The following is a 17729-nucleotide window of genomic DNA, read 5'->3' as shown; positions in this document are numbered from 1 at the left end:
CTATAGGTAAACAAAGTATTGCTAAGAATATAAGCTTGAGTCTTCCTTTTTCGTCATGCCCAGCAGTGCTCATGGGTTATTCCTGGCTCTATGCTCAGAAATCGCGCCTGGCACACACAGGGGACCATATGGGATGCCGGGATTCGAATAACCAACCTTCTGCATGCAAGGCAAATGCCTTACCTCCATGCTATCTCTCCAGCCCAGAGTCTTTCTTTTTTTTTTAAAGGTATGTCCTTATATGGGGCGCAGCGGTAAGACATTTGCCTTGGACGCGGCTGACCTAGGATGGACCACAGTCCGATCCCCAGGCATCCAATATGGTTCTCCAAGCCAGGAGCGATTTCTGAGCACAGAGTCAGGAGTAACCCCTGAGTATCACTGGGTGAGGCACAAAAACAAAACAAAACAAAACAACACAAAAAAGGTATATCCTTATAGCTAACTGCTTATGTTATTCCTCTAATCCCATTTATAAATACTGAACTGATTCATACTTAAATTTTTTTCCTGTTTTGGCTTGAGTGCCTCCATTCCATATATGGTCAGATTCTTCATAGAAGAAAAAAACATCAAGTTTTATATCATCTTTTCCCAGGAAAGAGAGTTCCAAGCTATCTTCCACCTAGAAGATTAAAAAATTTTCATAGATTTAAATAAAATATTATTCAAACTTTCTTATAATTTAGGGGTGGGAAGATATCACAACAGGATAAATGGCATGCTTCACAATCATTAAGGACTGGTCCAGGACTGCTCCGAGGCAATGTCACCCAACACCATCAGGAGCAACTATTGAAAACTGAGTGGAGTATCTCCCAAGCACTGCCAGTTAAGATCCAAAAATATAAACTAAACAAAACACTATATTTTACATGTAGTATTAATTGTATTATAAAATTGGAACTATACTATTTTAAATTTGGAACAACTCTAAAATTGGGATGTATCAGCAGCATGTTGAGTTCTTTCTAAAGTACATATAAAATGTTGCTTCATATAACTGACAACTGAGTAAGTGACTTACAATAGTTTAATATTATCACTGAGTAATATTTATGAGCTCTATCCTACTAAGGGAAGAAACCACAAGGAAAATATTCCTTTTAATAGCTAAGTAAAACTATCATAAATGTCTCCTATTAATAGTCAATAAGTACTCAAGTAAGAACGGTATTTTAGAGAATCATATATATGATATACTCAGAGCATCGCCAGGTGTAGCCCTGGTGGTCCTTGAGAAGCAGCAGGGTGACCCAGGTAATCAATAGCATTGCACTGTTCAAGCAACAGCACATCTTTGTTCCTTCCATTGAACTGCTAGCTGGTTGCACTGCTAGCCTGGTTGGTACTCTGATCTCCTGATTACCATTTGGCAGGACACACACACACACACACACACACACACACACACACACACACACACACACACACACACACACACACACACACACACAGCTTGGAGATAACAATTATAATACCAGCCATATAAAAAGTGGTTTCTTTTCTCCTCCCAATTAGACAGGACTACTCAAGGACTGTGATTTATTCACCTTTTTACAGGTGCAGAACACAGGTATAAAGTGGTGAAAAATGTTCTATGACTTTCATTTTGAATCCATCAAGGTATTATTAAATATTTTAATAAACTGAATGATTAAAGTTAAAGTAGTTAATTTTGTGGTGATTCAAACATATTTTTGCTTGCTTTCCAAGAAAATATCTCCCTGGAACAAGGAAATTAAGAGCATGATGATTGCAAGGTATCACGGAAATAAGGTATAGGAATTAAATTGCCTAAAAGAAAATTCCATCTAAGTCACAAAAAAGATATCTTTCTCTAAGAAATTTGTTATGACATAAAAAATTGTGAAATAAACATTAAATTCAGGTAAACAATTTTTAACAATTGCATTAATTCTCTTCTTTATCAATGAAATGTTTCATGTTCATAATGATATCTGTGCTGCCAAAATTAATTTAACTGCCTCATAAAAATATAATAAGAATATATGGTAATATTACTTATAATATTAACTGTAAATTATTTATTATAGGCAATATAATAACAATCATTTCATCCTAAGAGTTCAGATCTTCTCTTTTGGCAACAAACTTCTGTTAAATGTGTCTTACTCAACATTCATAATAAGATGATGTAGTAATGATAACTGTCTTTAAGATGTTTTTTTTTGTTTTTGTTTTTGGGCCACACCCGGCAGTGCTCAGGGGTTACTCCTGACTGTCTGCTCAGAAATAGCTCCTGGCAGGCATGGGGGACCATATGGGACACCGGGATTTGAACCAACTACCTTAGGTCCTGGATCGGCTGCTTGCAAGGCAAACGCCGCTGTGCTATCTCTCCGGGCCTTCTTTAAGATGTTTAATATAAATGTTTTCATTTTTTTGGTGTGGGGACACACAAAACTTTGCTGAGGGATCACTCCTGGTGGAGCCTGGCTATGGTATGGGTGCCAGGGATCAAATCCAGGTCAGCTGCATGTACTACAGCTCCAGTGCCCATACTTTTCTTTTAAGGCTTAGGGTCTTTAGGCAAGAAGATAGTACAGCAATTGGGAGCATATGCTTGGCATTGACTAGCCTGGATTTTATTCCTGACATCATATGCTTACCTGAGCATCATTGGATGCAGCCCTGGAAGCCCCCAAGTATCATTGGAACTTGTTCTGGAGAAACCCAAAATTGCCTTGGTGAGACAGTAACAGAGCCTACACAGTTGACATCCTCCAGCCCTGTGTTAAAACAATAGCTCAGTTGGCCTAAGAATCATATGTAAGGGTCTAGAACTACCTGAGAACCACTTGGACAAAAATATATGATACTTCAGTGGTAACGCATATTTTTATTACTGACCTTCCCAAATTTATGTTTGAGTGGAAGTCCTGCATTCTGAAATGCTGAAATAATATCAGATTTGTAATCTTGTATAAAAATTCCTAAGTCAACATCTTTACTATAAGGAATAATGTTGCATTGTCGATACCACCCTAAAAATAAAGAAAAAGAGTAAAAAAAATTATATGAGCTACCTCATTTAACTTAAAAAGATTATCTTTCTTTAATACTAGTCTAAACACTCAGAATCCACAAATAACCTTGCTTTAAATTCGAAATAGACTAATATAACTTAAATAAATTTAAATTTCCAAGTAAACTTATTTTTTAAAATGTCACGAAACTATTCATTTAAAATTTCAAATCACTATTGATACCTCATTTATTTAAATTTAAGTTACTTTTGTGAAGTTTAATTCTAACCTCTTAAGATAATGACTACTTAAAATATGCTTTAAAACATACTTTAATTATTTTTAACAATTTTTTTTTTTTTTTGGTTTTTGGGCCACACCCGGCAGTGCTCAGGGGTTACTCCTGGCTGTCTGCTCAGAAATAGCTCCTGGCAGGCACGGGGGACTATATGGGACACCGGGATTCGAACCAACCACCTTTGGTCCTGGATCGACTGCTTGCAAGGCCAACGCTGCAGTGCTATCTCTCCGGGCCCTATTTTTAACAAATTAATGTCAGCAATGTGATTTCTTTTAGTTAAACCATCTTTCAGGGTGAGCCACTGGTGGCCCCAACTAGCTTAAACCAATATTCCTTTGGGTTTTTTTCCTTTATTTTTTTTCTTTGCTCTTTTTTGTAGAAATTAACAGTTTTAACAGCTTTCATCTATGGTGGATCACTTAAAAAAGAAAAGGGACCAGAGTGATAATACATCAGGTAGGGCATTTGCCTTGCAAGTGGATGACCTGGGTTCCATCCCCAGAATCCTTTATAGTCTGCTGAGCCCACTATAAATTATTCCAGAGTGCAGGGTCAGGAATCCAAAAGTAACCTGAGCACTGACGGGTGTGGAAGAAAGGAAGGAAGGAGGGAGGGAGGGAGGGAGGGAGGGAGGGAGGGAGGGAGGGAGGAAGGGAGGAAAGAAGGAAAGGAAGGCAGAAAGGAAGGAAGGAAGGAAGGAAGGAAGGAAGGAAGGAAGGAAGGAAGGAAGGAAGGAAGGAAGGAAGGAAGGAAGGAAGGAAGAAAGGGAGGGAGGGAGGGAGGGAGGGAGGGAGGGAGGAAAGAAGGGAGGGAGGGAGGGAAAGTGGGAGGGAGGGAGGAAGGGAAGGGAAGGAAGGAAGGAAGGAAGGAAGGAAGGAAGGAAGGAAGGAAGGAAGGAAGGAAGGAAGGACGGAAGGAAGGAAGGAAGGACGGGAGGGAGGGAGGGAGGGTGGGAGGGAGGAAAGAAGGGAGGGAGGGAGGGAGGGAAGGAAGAAGGAAGGAAGGAAGGAAGGAAGGAAGGAAGGAAGGAAGGAAGGAAGGAAGGAAGGAAGGAAGACAGACAACAGTATCCATCTCAATTTTAGCATACTAAAAAAAGTCTGAGTATTTACTATGTATCTTGTTCATAATTAGGTGCCATAGTATTGCTCTAAAAATTAAATTTATACCTCAATATTACTAATGGACTCCTGGGTGTACCCTACATTTAACTTTCCATCTAATTTTTTTCCTTGTTTTTGTGTTATATCCAGTGGTACTTAGGGCTTACTACTGGCTCTGTGTCAGGGATTACTTCTGGTAGTCTTGGGGTCAACATGGGATACCAAGAATAAAATATGAACATTGTGTGCAAGAAGCACTGTACTATCTCCAAGGTCTTCAAATTATTTTAAAGGTAAATAAGTATCAACATTTATCTGTATAAATATTGCTACCAGTTGATACTGCTTGGAATGCTAAATCTTTCATTTCATTTTAATATAGATCTTTAGAGGCCTAAGATAGGATCTTACCTCTACTCTGAGAAAAACACTATTATCTATCAATAAATAAAAAAGAAAAGTGAATAAACTACATTTGCCAAAAAATAAAATTGTTAACAATATAAGTCTCTACAGTGAGGTGGCTTAAAGGTGGCTTAAAGGTGCAGCTTTGTTATGTGCAGGAGCCTGGTTCAATGCCCTGTATCACAAGTCCCACAAGGTGCCCCTAAGCACCAACCAGTATTTCCCTGGAGGTTCCCAGCACTTCCAAGTATGATCTGGGTGCCCCAGGAATGAAAGACAAACTTGGTACTTCCCAGAACTGAAAGACAAAGTAACACTATGCTCAGGCCCTAGCATTAAATTGTCCAACTTGATCTGCCAGTACTGCTGAGAATTTCCCCCTGGGACCCATTAACACTGCATGGAAGCCCTTAAACCTCAAAAAAAAAAAAAAAAAAGAATTAGAAAGCTCTTTAAATAGCATCCAACCCAACTCTTATTTTATACATTCCTTTAAATCAAGAAAATCATAGGGCTAACATTCAAAACAATTAAAGACAATTAAGAAGTTGTCTTTTTTAAATGGCCGATAAGGAGTTTTTTTGATTGATGAGGACATTATAAAGGCAGCTATGACAAGTAGGAGGAATAAGAAAAACAGACAATAAAGCAAATGTTATTAGGACTGAGGATTTAGCTCTAAGGGCTAGAGCACATATTTTATATATTGGATCTTTTAAGAAGAATTATTTTTGTTTCTTTTTTGAGCCACATCCAGTGACGTTCTGGGGTTACTCCTGGCTATGTGCTCAAAAATCGGTCCTGGCTTAGGGGACCACGTGGGACCTTGGAGGATCGAACTGCAGTCCATCCTACGCTAGCACAGGCAATGCAGACACCTTATCATTCTGCGCCACCATTCCGGCCCCTTAAGAAGTATTTTTTTTTTTTTTAAGAAGTATTTTTGATGGCACGATTCACAAAGCAATTTTGCTTCCATAAGTTAAATCCTAAGGAATATAAAATATATATAAAATAACTTTTATATAATATATAATATATAAATAATAAAGTGTTTTATAATATACCTATGTTTAACATATATAATAACTAATATACATTACTATTATATTACTAATAGCAATTAGTAATTGCTATTACTCCAGAAAAAGGTGTGCTTTTTCTATTAAGTTTATACTTTCATTTTTTAGAGTATCTTGATTTAAATATAGACACACCAATCCTAAAAGCAAGAGAATTGACTTTTATATCACTATAATCATGAAAGAGCAAGTATAATTATAATTAACTGCAGTTGTAAATAAGAAGAAACAATTAAATTTAAGATGTTAAATAATTATAAATGTTAAAGAAGTTTGATCTCATGGATAGTGGGCTGAGTTCTAGAAATCTTTCTAGTTTTAACAACTTGCCTAAGAAATCCAGCAATCTTTTTTCCTCATCTCAGAGTAAACAGAGGGCAATGTATGATGCCCGACAATGATACTACTGGTAATTAGAAAAAAAAATTTTTTTTTTTTTTTTTTTTTTTTTTTTTGGTTTTTGGGTCATACCCAGCAATGTTCAGGAGTTACTCCTGGCTCTATGCTCAGAAATCGCTCCTGGCAGGCTCAGGGGACCATATAGGATGCCGGGATTCGAACCATCAACCTTCTACATGCAAGGCAAATGCCTTACCTCATTGCTATCTCTCCGGCTCAGTAATTAGAACATTTTATGGAAGAACTCATAATAAGCCCTCTTAGCTTCCTGTATTAGAAATTTTTGGTGTAATATATAAGCTGTCTTTATGATATTAAAGAAAAGAAAAAATTTTAATGTTGAGATTAATCTTTCTGGATTAGCTGAGAAGGTAGTTCAACTAATAAACAACCAATTTCTATATTACTTTATACACAATACTTAAACATTTATATAATCACAAATATCTCCTTCCTGTTTCTTAAATTAATTTCTTTAAAGAAAATAAACAATTCCTTTGGGCTGGAATGATAGCACAATGGGTAGGGCATTTGCCTTGCACACAGCTGACCCAGAACCAACCCAGGTTCGATCCCCGACATCCCATATGGTCCCCCGCGCCTACCTGGAGCAATTTCTGAACGAAGGGCAAGGAGTAAACCCTGAATACCGCCAGGTGTGGCTCAAGAACAACAACAAAAAAAGATAAAAGAAACACTCCTTTTTCCAGAAAAAGGAGTGCTTTTTCTATTAATATTGACATTTCAAAATTATTACTATTTTTTCATTTCAAATTATTTGGCATTTCAATTCCTACAACAAAAAAGAGGATAAAATGACAAAAATATAAACATAAATCAACAAGACTTACCTAAACAAGTTCCACTGCTCAGCCAAAACTGTACTCCCAAGTTGTTTAAAGTTTTGGCTGCTAGTTGTAACAATTCCTTAGCACTCTTCCTAAAGGCCATAGCTTCCACAGTATTATCATCAAGGTACTGCTACAGATGAAAGAAAGATTATAACAGTTTAAGATTATTAGAAATGTTCTAAATTCTAAATTGTTATAAACATTCCTGTCACACTAATTTTTATTTTTTGTTGTCTTTTTTCTATTACTAAATCAAGTTTTTGAGTTCCCATTTAGTCACAAATCAAAATCAAAATACAAAAGAAAATTCTAGGAAAGACAAGTTAAAGGGGAAGACATATAATCAAGATTCCTAAAGGATGAGACATATTATCAACTCCTTCTTCCACAACACTATTTAGAAGGTTTGGTGCATGGCAGAGAAAAAAGGCTAGTTAAGAGAACTACTGTACACATACCTAAATTAAATGCATTCAATGACATTTCATAATTCATTGATGCAGCTGGTCTTTAGAGACTAGAAGAGTCTTGATTTGAATCAAACTGTATCTGCTCAAGTTTAGCTTCATTTCTTTTCAACTATGATGCTGGGTATTGATAAACTTAAGAGAAAAATGACTTTATTCTGTTTATCACTGTATCTCCACTATTTATAAGAGATCCCGAATTTCTTCTAAATAAAAGAATGAAAAGTTATTTGATATTTTTAGATATAAGAATATAAATATAATGTTTCTTAGATATAATGTTCTCATCAGCATTTAAAGGATGATAATTATACAATGCTGGACTGCTGTGAAGATTAAGTAAGATAATATCAGGAAAAAGTCTCATAAATTCTGAAGTTCTATATGAATATTTTTGTGTTTTAGACTTCCTTCTTATATATCTTTCTGTTTTGTACTTTTTTTTTTTTTTTTGGTTTTTGGGCCACACCCAGTAACGCTCAGGGGTTACTCCTGGCTATGCGCTCAGAAGTTGCTCCTGGCTTGGGGGACCATATGGGACACCGGGGGATCGAACCGCGGTCCGTCCAATGCTAGCGCAGGCAAGGCAGGCACCTTACCTTTAGCGCCACCGCCCGGCCCCCTGTTTTGTACTTTTAATGTTTCATTTTTACTATTCTGCAACTGAAGGAAGAACCATAAATTTTTCAGTGGGATTTTATTACCTAAGAGACACAATCTATACTTCTATGCATGACAAAAACATTTTGTATTCAGTTCCTAACTATTCTACTGGTCCAGTCTTATCTCCACCATACTCACATTTCATGTATAATATAGCAATAACCTGTAACTCCCCAAATGTACTACAATTTTTCAAGTCTTTGGGCCATTACATATGCCACCTATTTTTTGTCTGAAATGCCCTTGACTAACAAATTCTTTCAATTGTCATATTCACTCACTGAGAAACACTCCTGTTTTTCCCAAGAAGAAATATGTCTATTCTCCCTATGGCTCTCTTCAGTTCAACAGTATCAAGAAAATAATTATACTTGGTACTGAATACAATACAAAGACAAAATACTATATTTAATGAACTAATCTTATCCACTAGCACATATACACTTACTATCATTCTTATTAGATTTAGTTCAACTGTTGGTTTTATTTCTCTTTTTTCAACTAGGGCAATGTTTCCTAAATTGGGTACTACCATCACCCAGGGGCTGGATACTGGAGCAATTCTGGAGGGCAGCAATAGCCTTGGATGCAACTGGAAGGCGCTTCCTGTTTGTTTGCTAACTAAAATAGATTTCTTTTTTTTTTTGTTTGTTTGCTTTTGTTTTTTTTTTGGGTCACACCTGGCAGCACTCAGGGGCTACTCTTGGCTCTACACTCAGAAATCACCCCATCAGGCTTTGGGGACCATATGGGATGCCGAGATTCAAACCACCATACTTCTGCATGCAAGACAAACGTCCTACCGCTGAGCAACCTCTCCGGTCCCACTAAAATAGATTTCTAAAAAGAACTGGGTAATTCTGTTCTGAAAAGGTTCAGTAAGTCAAATTAATTTGGGAAACAGGCTAAAAACGATAGTTCCGTAAGTGTGTGAATGGAATCTTTGATCACCCTACATACACCTTTAGAATGGTATTTAACGCAAAAAATAAATACTATAAATACTAACACATGCATAAATGATTGGATAAGCCCTTCTCATATCTGCAGTACATTAAAATATCATGCCATTCTTTTATATCTAGATGAAATACAATTCCTAAGAGGACTCTAAGGATCCTAAGTAAAAACACATTCCTAGAGAGAGGAGTTCTTATTTATGAATTGCCTTTTCCAGAATACATAAATTATGTGGCCTCCCTTCATGATGAAAGCATTCTCATAGGTATAACTTCTCTTAAAACATGTGATCTGAATGAAAAATGCACTTACCTGAATGACAAATTATACTTGCTATAGTGGGAAAAAACCTAAAGTTGGAAGGTTAGTTAGGGAACCCAGGTTGGTTCATGCTCAGCCTATTAGGGCTGTATAACTATCATTCTGAAGACTGTTTCTTAATAAAATATGTGTCTTGTTTCAGGGAATTGATTCAATTAAGTAACATGTACCTTGGAACTTTGATGGTACAATAACTTTGTATACCAAGGCATAAACATTAACACTACTCTAACCATGATTCTTCAGTTACCAAAAAAAAAAAAAAAAGTAAAAAAGAAGTATCTTCACACAGTATCTATTAATAGGTATCTATTAGCTACAAATGTGAAAAACCAAAACTTTACAGGGGTGTAGCTAGCAAATAACATTCTCATCAAGTAATCAATGTGAGCTATCAATAGTTATAGGGCAAATAAAAATCATGCAATATCTATTAGGACATAATAAGAAGAGAATAATATCAAAACCTGACTCCAACATCAATTAAAAAGACAAACTTTAAATGAAGTAAATTTATGAAATATTTATCTTGTAATCTTCAAATGTACTTAGTCATAGAAGGAAAACAAGGAAACTGTTCTAGACTGATGGAAATAAAAGAGAAAAAATTAAAAACAATGTGTTTCTAAAATACTTTTTAATTTTATTATTGGCACAATATAAAAATTTTAAATAGGATTAAAAGCTAAAAATTTGTGTGCTGATGTACTGATTTTAATACTAAAACATGTATAAAAGAGAATATTCTTTTAGGAAATGCTAAATTATTTGAGGTATGGGACACACAATTTACTCCCAAATGGTTCAGGGAAACGTTTTATTTGTTGTATATTTGTAATTTTTCTGAAAGCAAATGTTTCAAAACAGTATTAAAAAAATTAGGAGGTGCTTTATTAGATGTATCAAGTGAGTTCATTGCTTTATACCAGTTATAAACTGGCGCCATCAAGTGGTCAATGACATGATAGTCACTTTAATTTAAAAACCCATTCCTGTTATCAAAAATAATCAAAAGCATTTTATTAGATGAGCACTGTATTATTTGTGTTTTTCCCACAATTATAGGATCTTTTCTTTGCTCCAGATACTACACTGAATAATGGGGCTACAGAATAAAACAACATGCCTGTCATTAATAAATTCACATAATCTAATAGGGAGATAAGACAAATATTTACAATAAAATTATGCTAATTCCTGTGAAATGGCAACCAAAACTCCTTTAAAGCAGGAAGTGAGCAGTCAATATCAAGCAACAGATCACACTCTTCTGTTATATGTTGCTGTGTGGCAGGATTGTGATGGGCAGTACTTTTTTTTACTAGAGAATGCCTATTCATTCATGTGGTCCTCTAGCTTTTAAGTTGTGAGGCTGCCTGAGCAAATTCCAGATTTCAGGGATAGAGCTAGCAAAACTTTTGTAGGTTCTCAGACCAGTTCTTAGAGACCAATACAACATGCCAGAAAAGACTTGTGTTAGACTGTTGGCCAATGATGGTAAAGTTTTATTATTTTCCTGTTCTGCTTCTGACATTCCTTTGAAGGGAATTCCAGAAAACAAAGGGCAAATGGAATGATTAGAGCATCAAACCCCATGGTAAATTTGATTCTTTTCCACTGCACCTCTGTTTTAAGTCATCTCTTAGAGATAAACTTTTATGTGCTTCAAAATCATCTTTATATCCCCAAGGCCAGTAGACTTCCTGGAAAATAGGCTTTTCAATAAATGTTTATTAAATGAAAGCAGAAGCAGCAGAATAAAGTAAAGTTCAAGAGCACTTGGTCTTTGTATAGCATTTACCTTAAAGAACGTTCATAAAAGTCACAAAAAAAAATCATATGCAGTGCATACCCTATGAGAAAAGCTGAATTTCCATAAAATCTTTTCTAAATCCACATGGCCCATCTTCTACAGGGCTTCATTCTATTAGATTGCTTCAGGAAAAGAATATACCATGTTTTATAAATTTAGGCCTATCCTGACTGAAAGCAGAGGCCAGAGATAAGCCTATCAATGTATTCAAATAAAACAAAGTCTCTAAAGGTCAGGTGATCCAGCCTACGGTAGAAAGCTTGACACAAAGAGCACTGAGTGTAACTAGAGTAGAGAAGGGTCTCCTAGGACGATAGTTGGAAATGATTGCTCTGGAGAAGAACTCATGCTGCAAGTGAAGAAATTAACAGGCAAGGCAGCCCTTCATTAACAATAGTGCAAACCACAGTGTCATAAAGGAAAGAGAGATAGATAGATGGGAGGAGGGGGTTAATTGCCTATCTATGCAAAGGGGTGTGGGTGGAGGGTGAGGGTGATTGAAAGGGTGCACTGGTGAAGTATGATGTACATTGTAGGACTTAAACCCAACAATGAACAGTTTTATAACCATGGCATTTAAATAAAGCAATTAAGTTAAAATGTGTTTGTGTATTTTCCATAAATGCCTTCATTTTTACCTTGGGAGTATGAAAAACAAACAATTTAACATATTTAGTAAGCTCTACCTGAAAGAATGCTCGAGCTTCTTTATACCTGCACTCAATAAACCTAGAGTGTGGTATTTCTTCTAGAAAGCGCATTGAATCTTTTGGGACGAGAACTTCTAGACCATCAACAGTTAGTGGCTGTAATATTGGCCTGAAAACAAAAATTAAGATTTATTATAGTAACTTACCCAGTATACTGGACCACCTCCTTAAGATATACAACAAAAAGCTTCTTTTCAAGCATGCTTTCCTAAGTTTCTCATCTTTAAAATGTCCCAGATCTTTAATTAGCCTAGAATTTTCTGTTTGTTTTGTTTTGGAGCCACACATGGTAGTACTCAAGCCTTACTTCTAGTATGTGCTCAGGGGGACCACTCCCATCAGTACTCAGGAGATTCAATATGTTGTTCAGTATTGAACTGCGATTGGCCACATGTGAGGCAAATATTTTAATCCCTCTACTAGCTCAATAGCCTTTAGCCTAAAATTTTAATTATCTATTGAAGCTGATGACTTACAGCAACTGCATTTTTTATGGTTTGGTAGTGTATTTTAAAATGCTTTTTGCATTTACTCATATGTAATTTAAGACAGAACATTTACATGACTAAATAGCCCCCAATTTTTTAAATAACTTTTATTGTGATCAACATTTTCACAGTAATATTTAAAGGACATAGTGACATTGAATAAGGGGTATTCCCACCACCAGTGTTGTCCTCCCTCCAACCCTGTTCTCAGCATCCCTCTCTTGTGCCCCCCAGACTGTTAGTATATCTGGTTCCCTTTGTGTATAGCTTGCTGAAGATTGGGTATCAATTCTGTTGTCACTGACTTTGGGATTAGTGTTTAAGTCTGATCATTTTTTATTTCTACTCAATGTTCATATGACCCAGTTTTCTTTTTAGAGAAAAGTTTTCAGCATTTAAAGAACAAATAAATGCCCTTTCCTTCTGCCTTCTCTGATTGGCCCTCCATTCCCTTCACTGGTTTTCTGCAATGGTGTCTCATGACAGCAACACCGGTTATGGTGCTTATTATTTTTAAATTTGCAGTGATAGCTGGGAGTTACACATTTTAGTATAGTACTCATACACATTTTCGCTGTAGTGCTTACTAGTTTGCACACACAATTACAGTTCTCAGACTTGTTTAGGTTTGGACACTTGCCAAGGGTCACAATGTTGACCACAGCTAATACACATAGCTATAGTGATGAATGGATGTCTCATACTTTAGTTGTCCTGTTCCAGAGATTAAACACTTTGCTGCAAATTGGAAATCCCACATAGCAGTGTCTTTGCGATAAAACTGGGTGTGAGGGACTCAAAATCAGTGTCAAGAATCCAATATGTATGGCATTCCTGGTTTCATGATTGCAAAGGCATTCTACCGCTGAGCTATCCTCAGGACCTGTTCTTAATATTTAAGACAACTGGTTAAATTACACTAGTGTGAGGGGCAATCTCATTAATGGGAAAAATGCTAATTTAGAATTAATCTTACTTATTTTGTATTTCATATTCCTAAATATTTCTTGAAAAAATATTTTTGAGCATTTTCTGTTCCTTTCATTAAATATTATTTTTCTTGTTTTCTTGTTTTTATATTAATAATTTTTATTTTGACCAAAATCGATTATAAATCATTCACAGTCGTATTTCAGGTACACAGTGACATTGAAACAGGGGCATTCCCACCACCAATATTGTCCTCCCTCCACCCCTGTTCCCAGCATGCATCCCATATCACCCTACCTTTGCCCCCCGGGCTGCTAGCATAAGTGGTCCCTTCTGTGTCTAGCTTGTTGTAGATTGGGTATCTATTCTGTTGCAATTGGCTTTAGATTTGGTATTCAAGTCTGATCATTTTTTATTTCAATGTTCATATGACTGTTTGGTCTTGGTGCCCTCCATTATTTCCCCTCAATTTGTGAGGCAGAACAAGATGGTTCAAGTTATGTGGGCTTCCACTAAACATTATAAAATGTACAGATTACTTACTAAGGATTGACACACATGTTTAATAGGTCTTTGTTTACTGACAAATTTAAATTTCATTGCATTTAAAACTCTGAAGTTAAAAAAATTGGGGGTGCTCCAACATGGATCATAGTGAGAGCCTGGGGATGCAGTGCTTCTCAGCACTATAGCACTGGAGATTCCCCAGTGGCACTCACTATGAAAGTATACATCCATCAAAACACGTGGTTTAATTTTTTGGAAGTATAAGCACGAGATTTACATTCTTTTATGTCTTGCTGTTGTTACTCTACATTGTTGGCTTCATCCAAGTTGCTGCACAGAGTACACAACTTTTTATTTGAGCCACTGAAAACAATGAATATATATGTGAATAAATAAATATTTTAATATATGTTGGCTACCGTGACTGACTCAGTGGTTACTTTTGCAAAACTCCCTGCCATTTTTTCAGTGCTAAGTGCTGTTTGCTATAAGCCCATATACCAACAGGAAAAAGGCAACCATCAAGTAATAAGTAACTTCTCAGCCTAGGGGAGGAAGACACTGCCTGATACCATGGAGCCAAGTCTCCCTATAACTTACATTCCTGAGTTAATAGCTAAACCTCATCGCCCTATGCAACAGAGCTTGCCCCACCATAAAACCTGCTGAGAGTTCCAGAAAGTGGTCTGCAAACCCTACTTTAGGGTCATAGGGCAATTCCTTGAAAGCTGCTGATTTAGGAGTGCTTGCAAGATTGTCACTGCTTCTCCCTCCCTTCTGGAAAATGATTTACTCTCTTTGTTTCTTCTTACCTATACTGGGCTTATACCTTATTTAGAATAATGAAGCAATTTGCCCGCCAAACGAATGATTGACATGCCTTTTGCCTGCCCCCTTCACCTTCCCTATATAAGAGGTGCAGGACCCCAATAAAATCACCTTTGAACGGTCTGATCGTCTAAGGACATTTTTACTAACCTCTCTCAGATTTTTACAGGTGTGGTTGTGCTTCTAGCCCTGCTAAATAAAGGTGCGGTCGTCCGTAAGCCTCTCGACTGATTCCTGCTGGCCGGGCCCCTCCGGGGGGCTTGCAGGACCCCGCAAATATATATTCATATGTATTTTGGTAATGTATATATATGAGTTTCCTGTTGCATTTTTAAAATTTAAAGTTAATATATAAAACTTATAGATTATAATTCATTCTAGTATTGAAAATTTATGACTGGATGATATAGGTTTGTTTATCTTGTGTTTTTTATCTTGTTTATTATCTTGGGGTTTTTGTTTGTTTGTTTTTTCTTTTGGGTCACAGCTGGCAGTGTTCAGGGCTAACACCTGGCTCTGCACTCAGAAATTATTCTTGGCAGGCTCAGGGGACCATACTGGATGCTGGAGATAGAACCTGGGTCAACTGTATGCAAGGCAAATACCCTACTCACTGTACTATTGCTCCGGCCCAGGATGACAGTGCTTTTATATGTCCTCTTAGGTCTGGAACTTACCTATCAAAAGCTCCAGGGAAGCGACCAAACTGTAACTTTCGAAAAGGAACAAATTTCCTATCAATGTGCCCTTTGAGTCGTAGATGGCCATGCCAGAGGTAGTTGCCACTCCTCTCATGAAACACCACCAAGTGGATGGCATGAGTGGCCAATCTGCAGATGTAGTGTAGGGGAATCTCTGTTCCAGAAAGTGAATCTATTCCATCTAAACGAGGATCTTTGCTCTCAATCTTTAGGCATTGGAACCCCATATTTTCAGCTATCTGAAACCAACTTTCCTAAAAAAAAAAAAAAAATCAATTTTAAATATGTCAGACCAAACACTAATAGCAGCACTAAATCAAACCCAACTGATTTTTGTACTTCATGCTTGAACTTTTTAATCTATATTTTGCTTTATTTTGGGCCATACCCAGTGGTACTCAGAGATTTTCCTCCCAGTGGGATCACAGTCCATATGGGTTCTGGATATCAGACCAAGATCGGTCATATGCAAGGCACAACTTACTCTCTGTTGTACTATTGTTCCAGTTCATTAATGAGCTTTTTAAATGAAGGTCATGAAGAAAAGAATGGTAAAAGGGGAAAGTACCCAAAAAAGAAAGTAAATAAAAGTTATGTTTAGACTCTTTTTATGAAAAGTAATCAAACCTTTTTCTTATACTTTCTTTAAAAAAAAACTCAATGTAGTGTTCTTTGGTTAGTATCTATAAAGTAAATGTTCCTATTTTTTTTCTATTTTTTCACATACACACTGATAAAATGCTAATTACATGCCATTTTAGTTTATTTTACAATCAGAATACATGTAATTTATCGTTCCAAATAATCAACTAGTATTAGTTTACCAGGGCTTCTGAGAAAATTTTTGCTTTAAAGGAAAGATGGTAGGAATCCCTGTTCTTTCTTTCATCTTACTACATTGAACATGGATGTGATGCCTCAGAACTATCTCCAGAAAGCAGAAATAAAAACAAAATTTCAGTGATGCAAGCCCTGAGCAAGAAAAAGTATTAATGTTTCACATAAATGTTTCACATGGTATTTTATAAAAGACACATATTCTATTATCTAAAAAGAAAATTATCTTACCTCATTCTTCCATAGGTGATACTGAAGTGCAAATGCAGTAAAGTCCCTTGGACCACAGAAAAACTTGCATTCTGAAGTGGAGTCATGAGAAGAGTTTTTTACATGTTCAAAGTTTTTATTAATCAATTCCAAAATCAAAGGATCAATAAGAAATATTGGTACATTTTGGCTGGATGTTACCATAATAAATTTTTTAACTGCACGCTGTTCAAAATAAAGATAATGTTCTTAATTCTATTAAACCTATATAATAATCTATTAAACATTTATTCCCTGCTTTAATAAACTGTATAGAGCAGGGGTCTCAAACTCAATTTACTGTCAATTCAAAATTGCAATCAACACCACGGACATAAATTGTGAGCTGTGAGCTGCGTAGTGTCTGTCATATCTGTGCCCTTGTCAAGAGCAACATTTGGCTTTCTCACACAGTTAATGATAAATGTCACTTGACATGTCAGAAATGCGCTCTGCCACAATGTTGGCAGAAAGGCTGATTTTGCTAAACTGACCTTTCTTTTTAGGATAGATAATACTTGCAGCCTGTAACATTCATTTTTTTTTTTTTTTGGTTTTTCGGGCCACACCCGTTTGATGCTCAGAGGTTACTCCTGGCTAAGTGCTCAGAAATTGCCCCTAGCTTGGGGGGACCATATGGGACACCGGGGGATCGAACCGTGGTCCTTCCTTGGCTAGCGCTTGCAAGGCAAACACCTTAACTCTAGTGCCACCTTGCCTGCCCCGTAACATGAATTTTTTAACAAACTGTCCTTCTGTGAGTGGTTTCCCTGCCTTAGCAATCATCTCACTAACCATGTAACTAGCTTCGACTGATGCAACATTCTCTTTGGTTGCTTTCTTGAGAAATCTTGTTGCCTCATTAGACATGCTTTAAGACTGGCAACCAGCTTGGCTCTCTCATTTCCTTGATATTTTGCACATTCCTCAGCATGTTTAGTTGAATAATGGTGTTTCAAGTTGTATTCCTTGTGCACTGCAACTTTCTCTGAGCAAATAAGACATGTGGGGATGCCCCTGTGCTCAACAAAGAAATACTGCGTCTCCCACTTTTCCTGAAATTGTCTGTGAAGGGGCCGGGCGGTGGCGCTAAAGGTAAGGTGCCTGCCTTGCCTGCGCTAACC

The 17729-nt window shown here is 36.6% G+C and overlaps 1 protein-coding gene across 1 annotated transcript in view; it reads right to left on the bottom strand.

Annotated features, from left to right (window-relative positions):
- FKTN (fukutin) overlaps nt 1-17729 on the bottom strand; it is a 42097-nt gene that overhangs the window by 10932 nt on the left and 13436 nt on the right. Inside the window, exons 4-9 of the mRNA XM_049770852.1 lie at nt 16588-16791; nt 15496-15773; nt 12042-12174; nt 7132-7261; nt 2875-3008; nt 498-625 (exon numbers count right to left, since the gene is read on the bottom strand). Coding sequence (XP_049626809.1) covers nt 498-625; nt 2875-3008; nt 7132-7261; nt 12042-12174; nt 15496-15773; nt 16588-16791 — 1007 coding nt within the window. The remainder of the gene's footprint in view (nt 1-497; nt 626-2874; nt 3009-7131; nt 7262-12041; nt 12175-15495; nt 15774-16587; nt 16792-17729) is intronic.

The sequence above is a fragment of the Suncus etruscus genome, chromosome 1 (assembly GCF_024139225.1).
Source record: "Suncus etruscus isolate mSunEtr1 chromosome 1, mSunEtr1.pri.cur, whole genome shotgun sequence".
In the NCBI taxonomy this organism is placed as follows: domain Eukaryota; kingdom Metazoa; phylum Chordata; class Mammalia; order Eulipotyphla; family Soricidae; genus Suncus; species Suncus etruscus.
The sequence above is the reverse complement of the archived record's forward strand: the minus strand, read 5'-3'. Positions and strand labels throughout refer to the sequence as shown.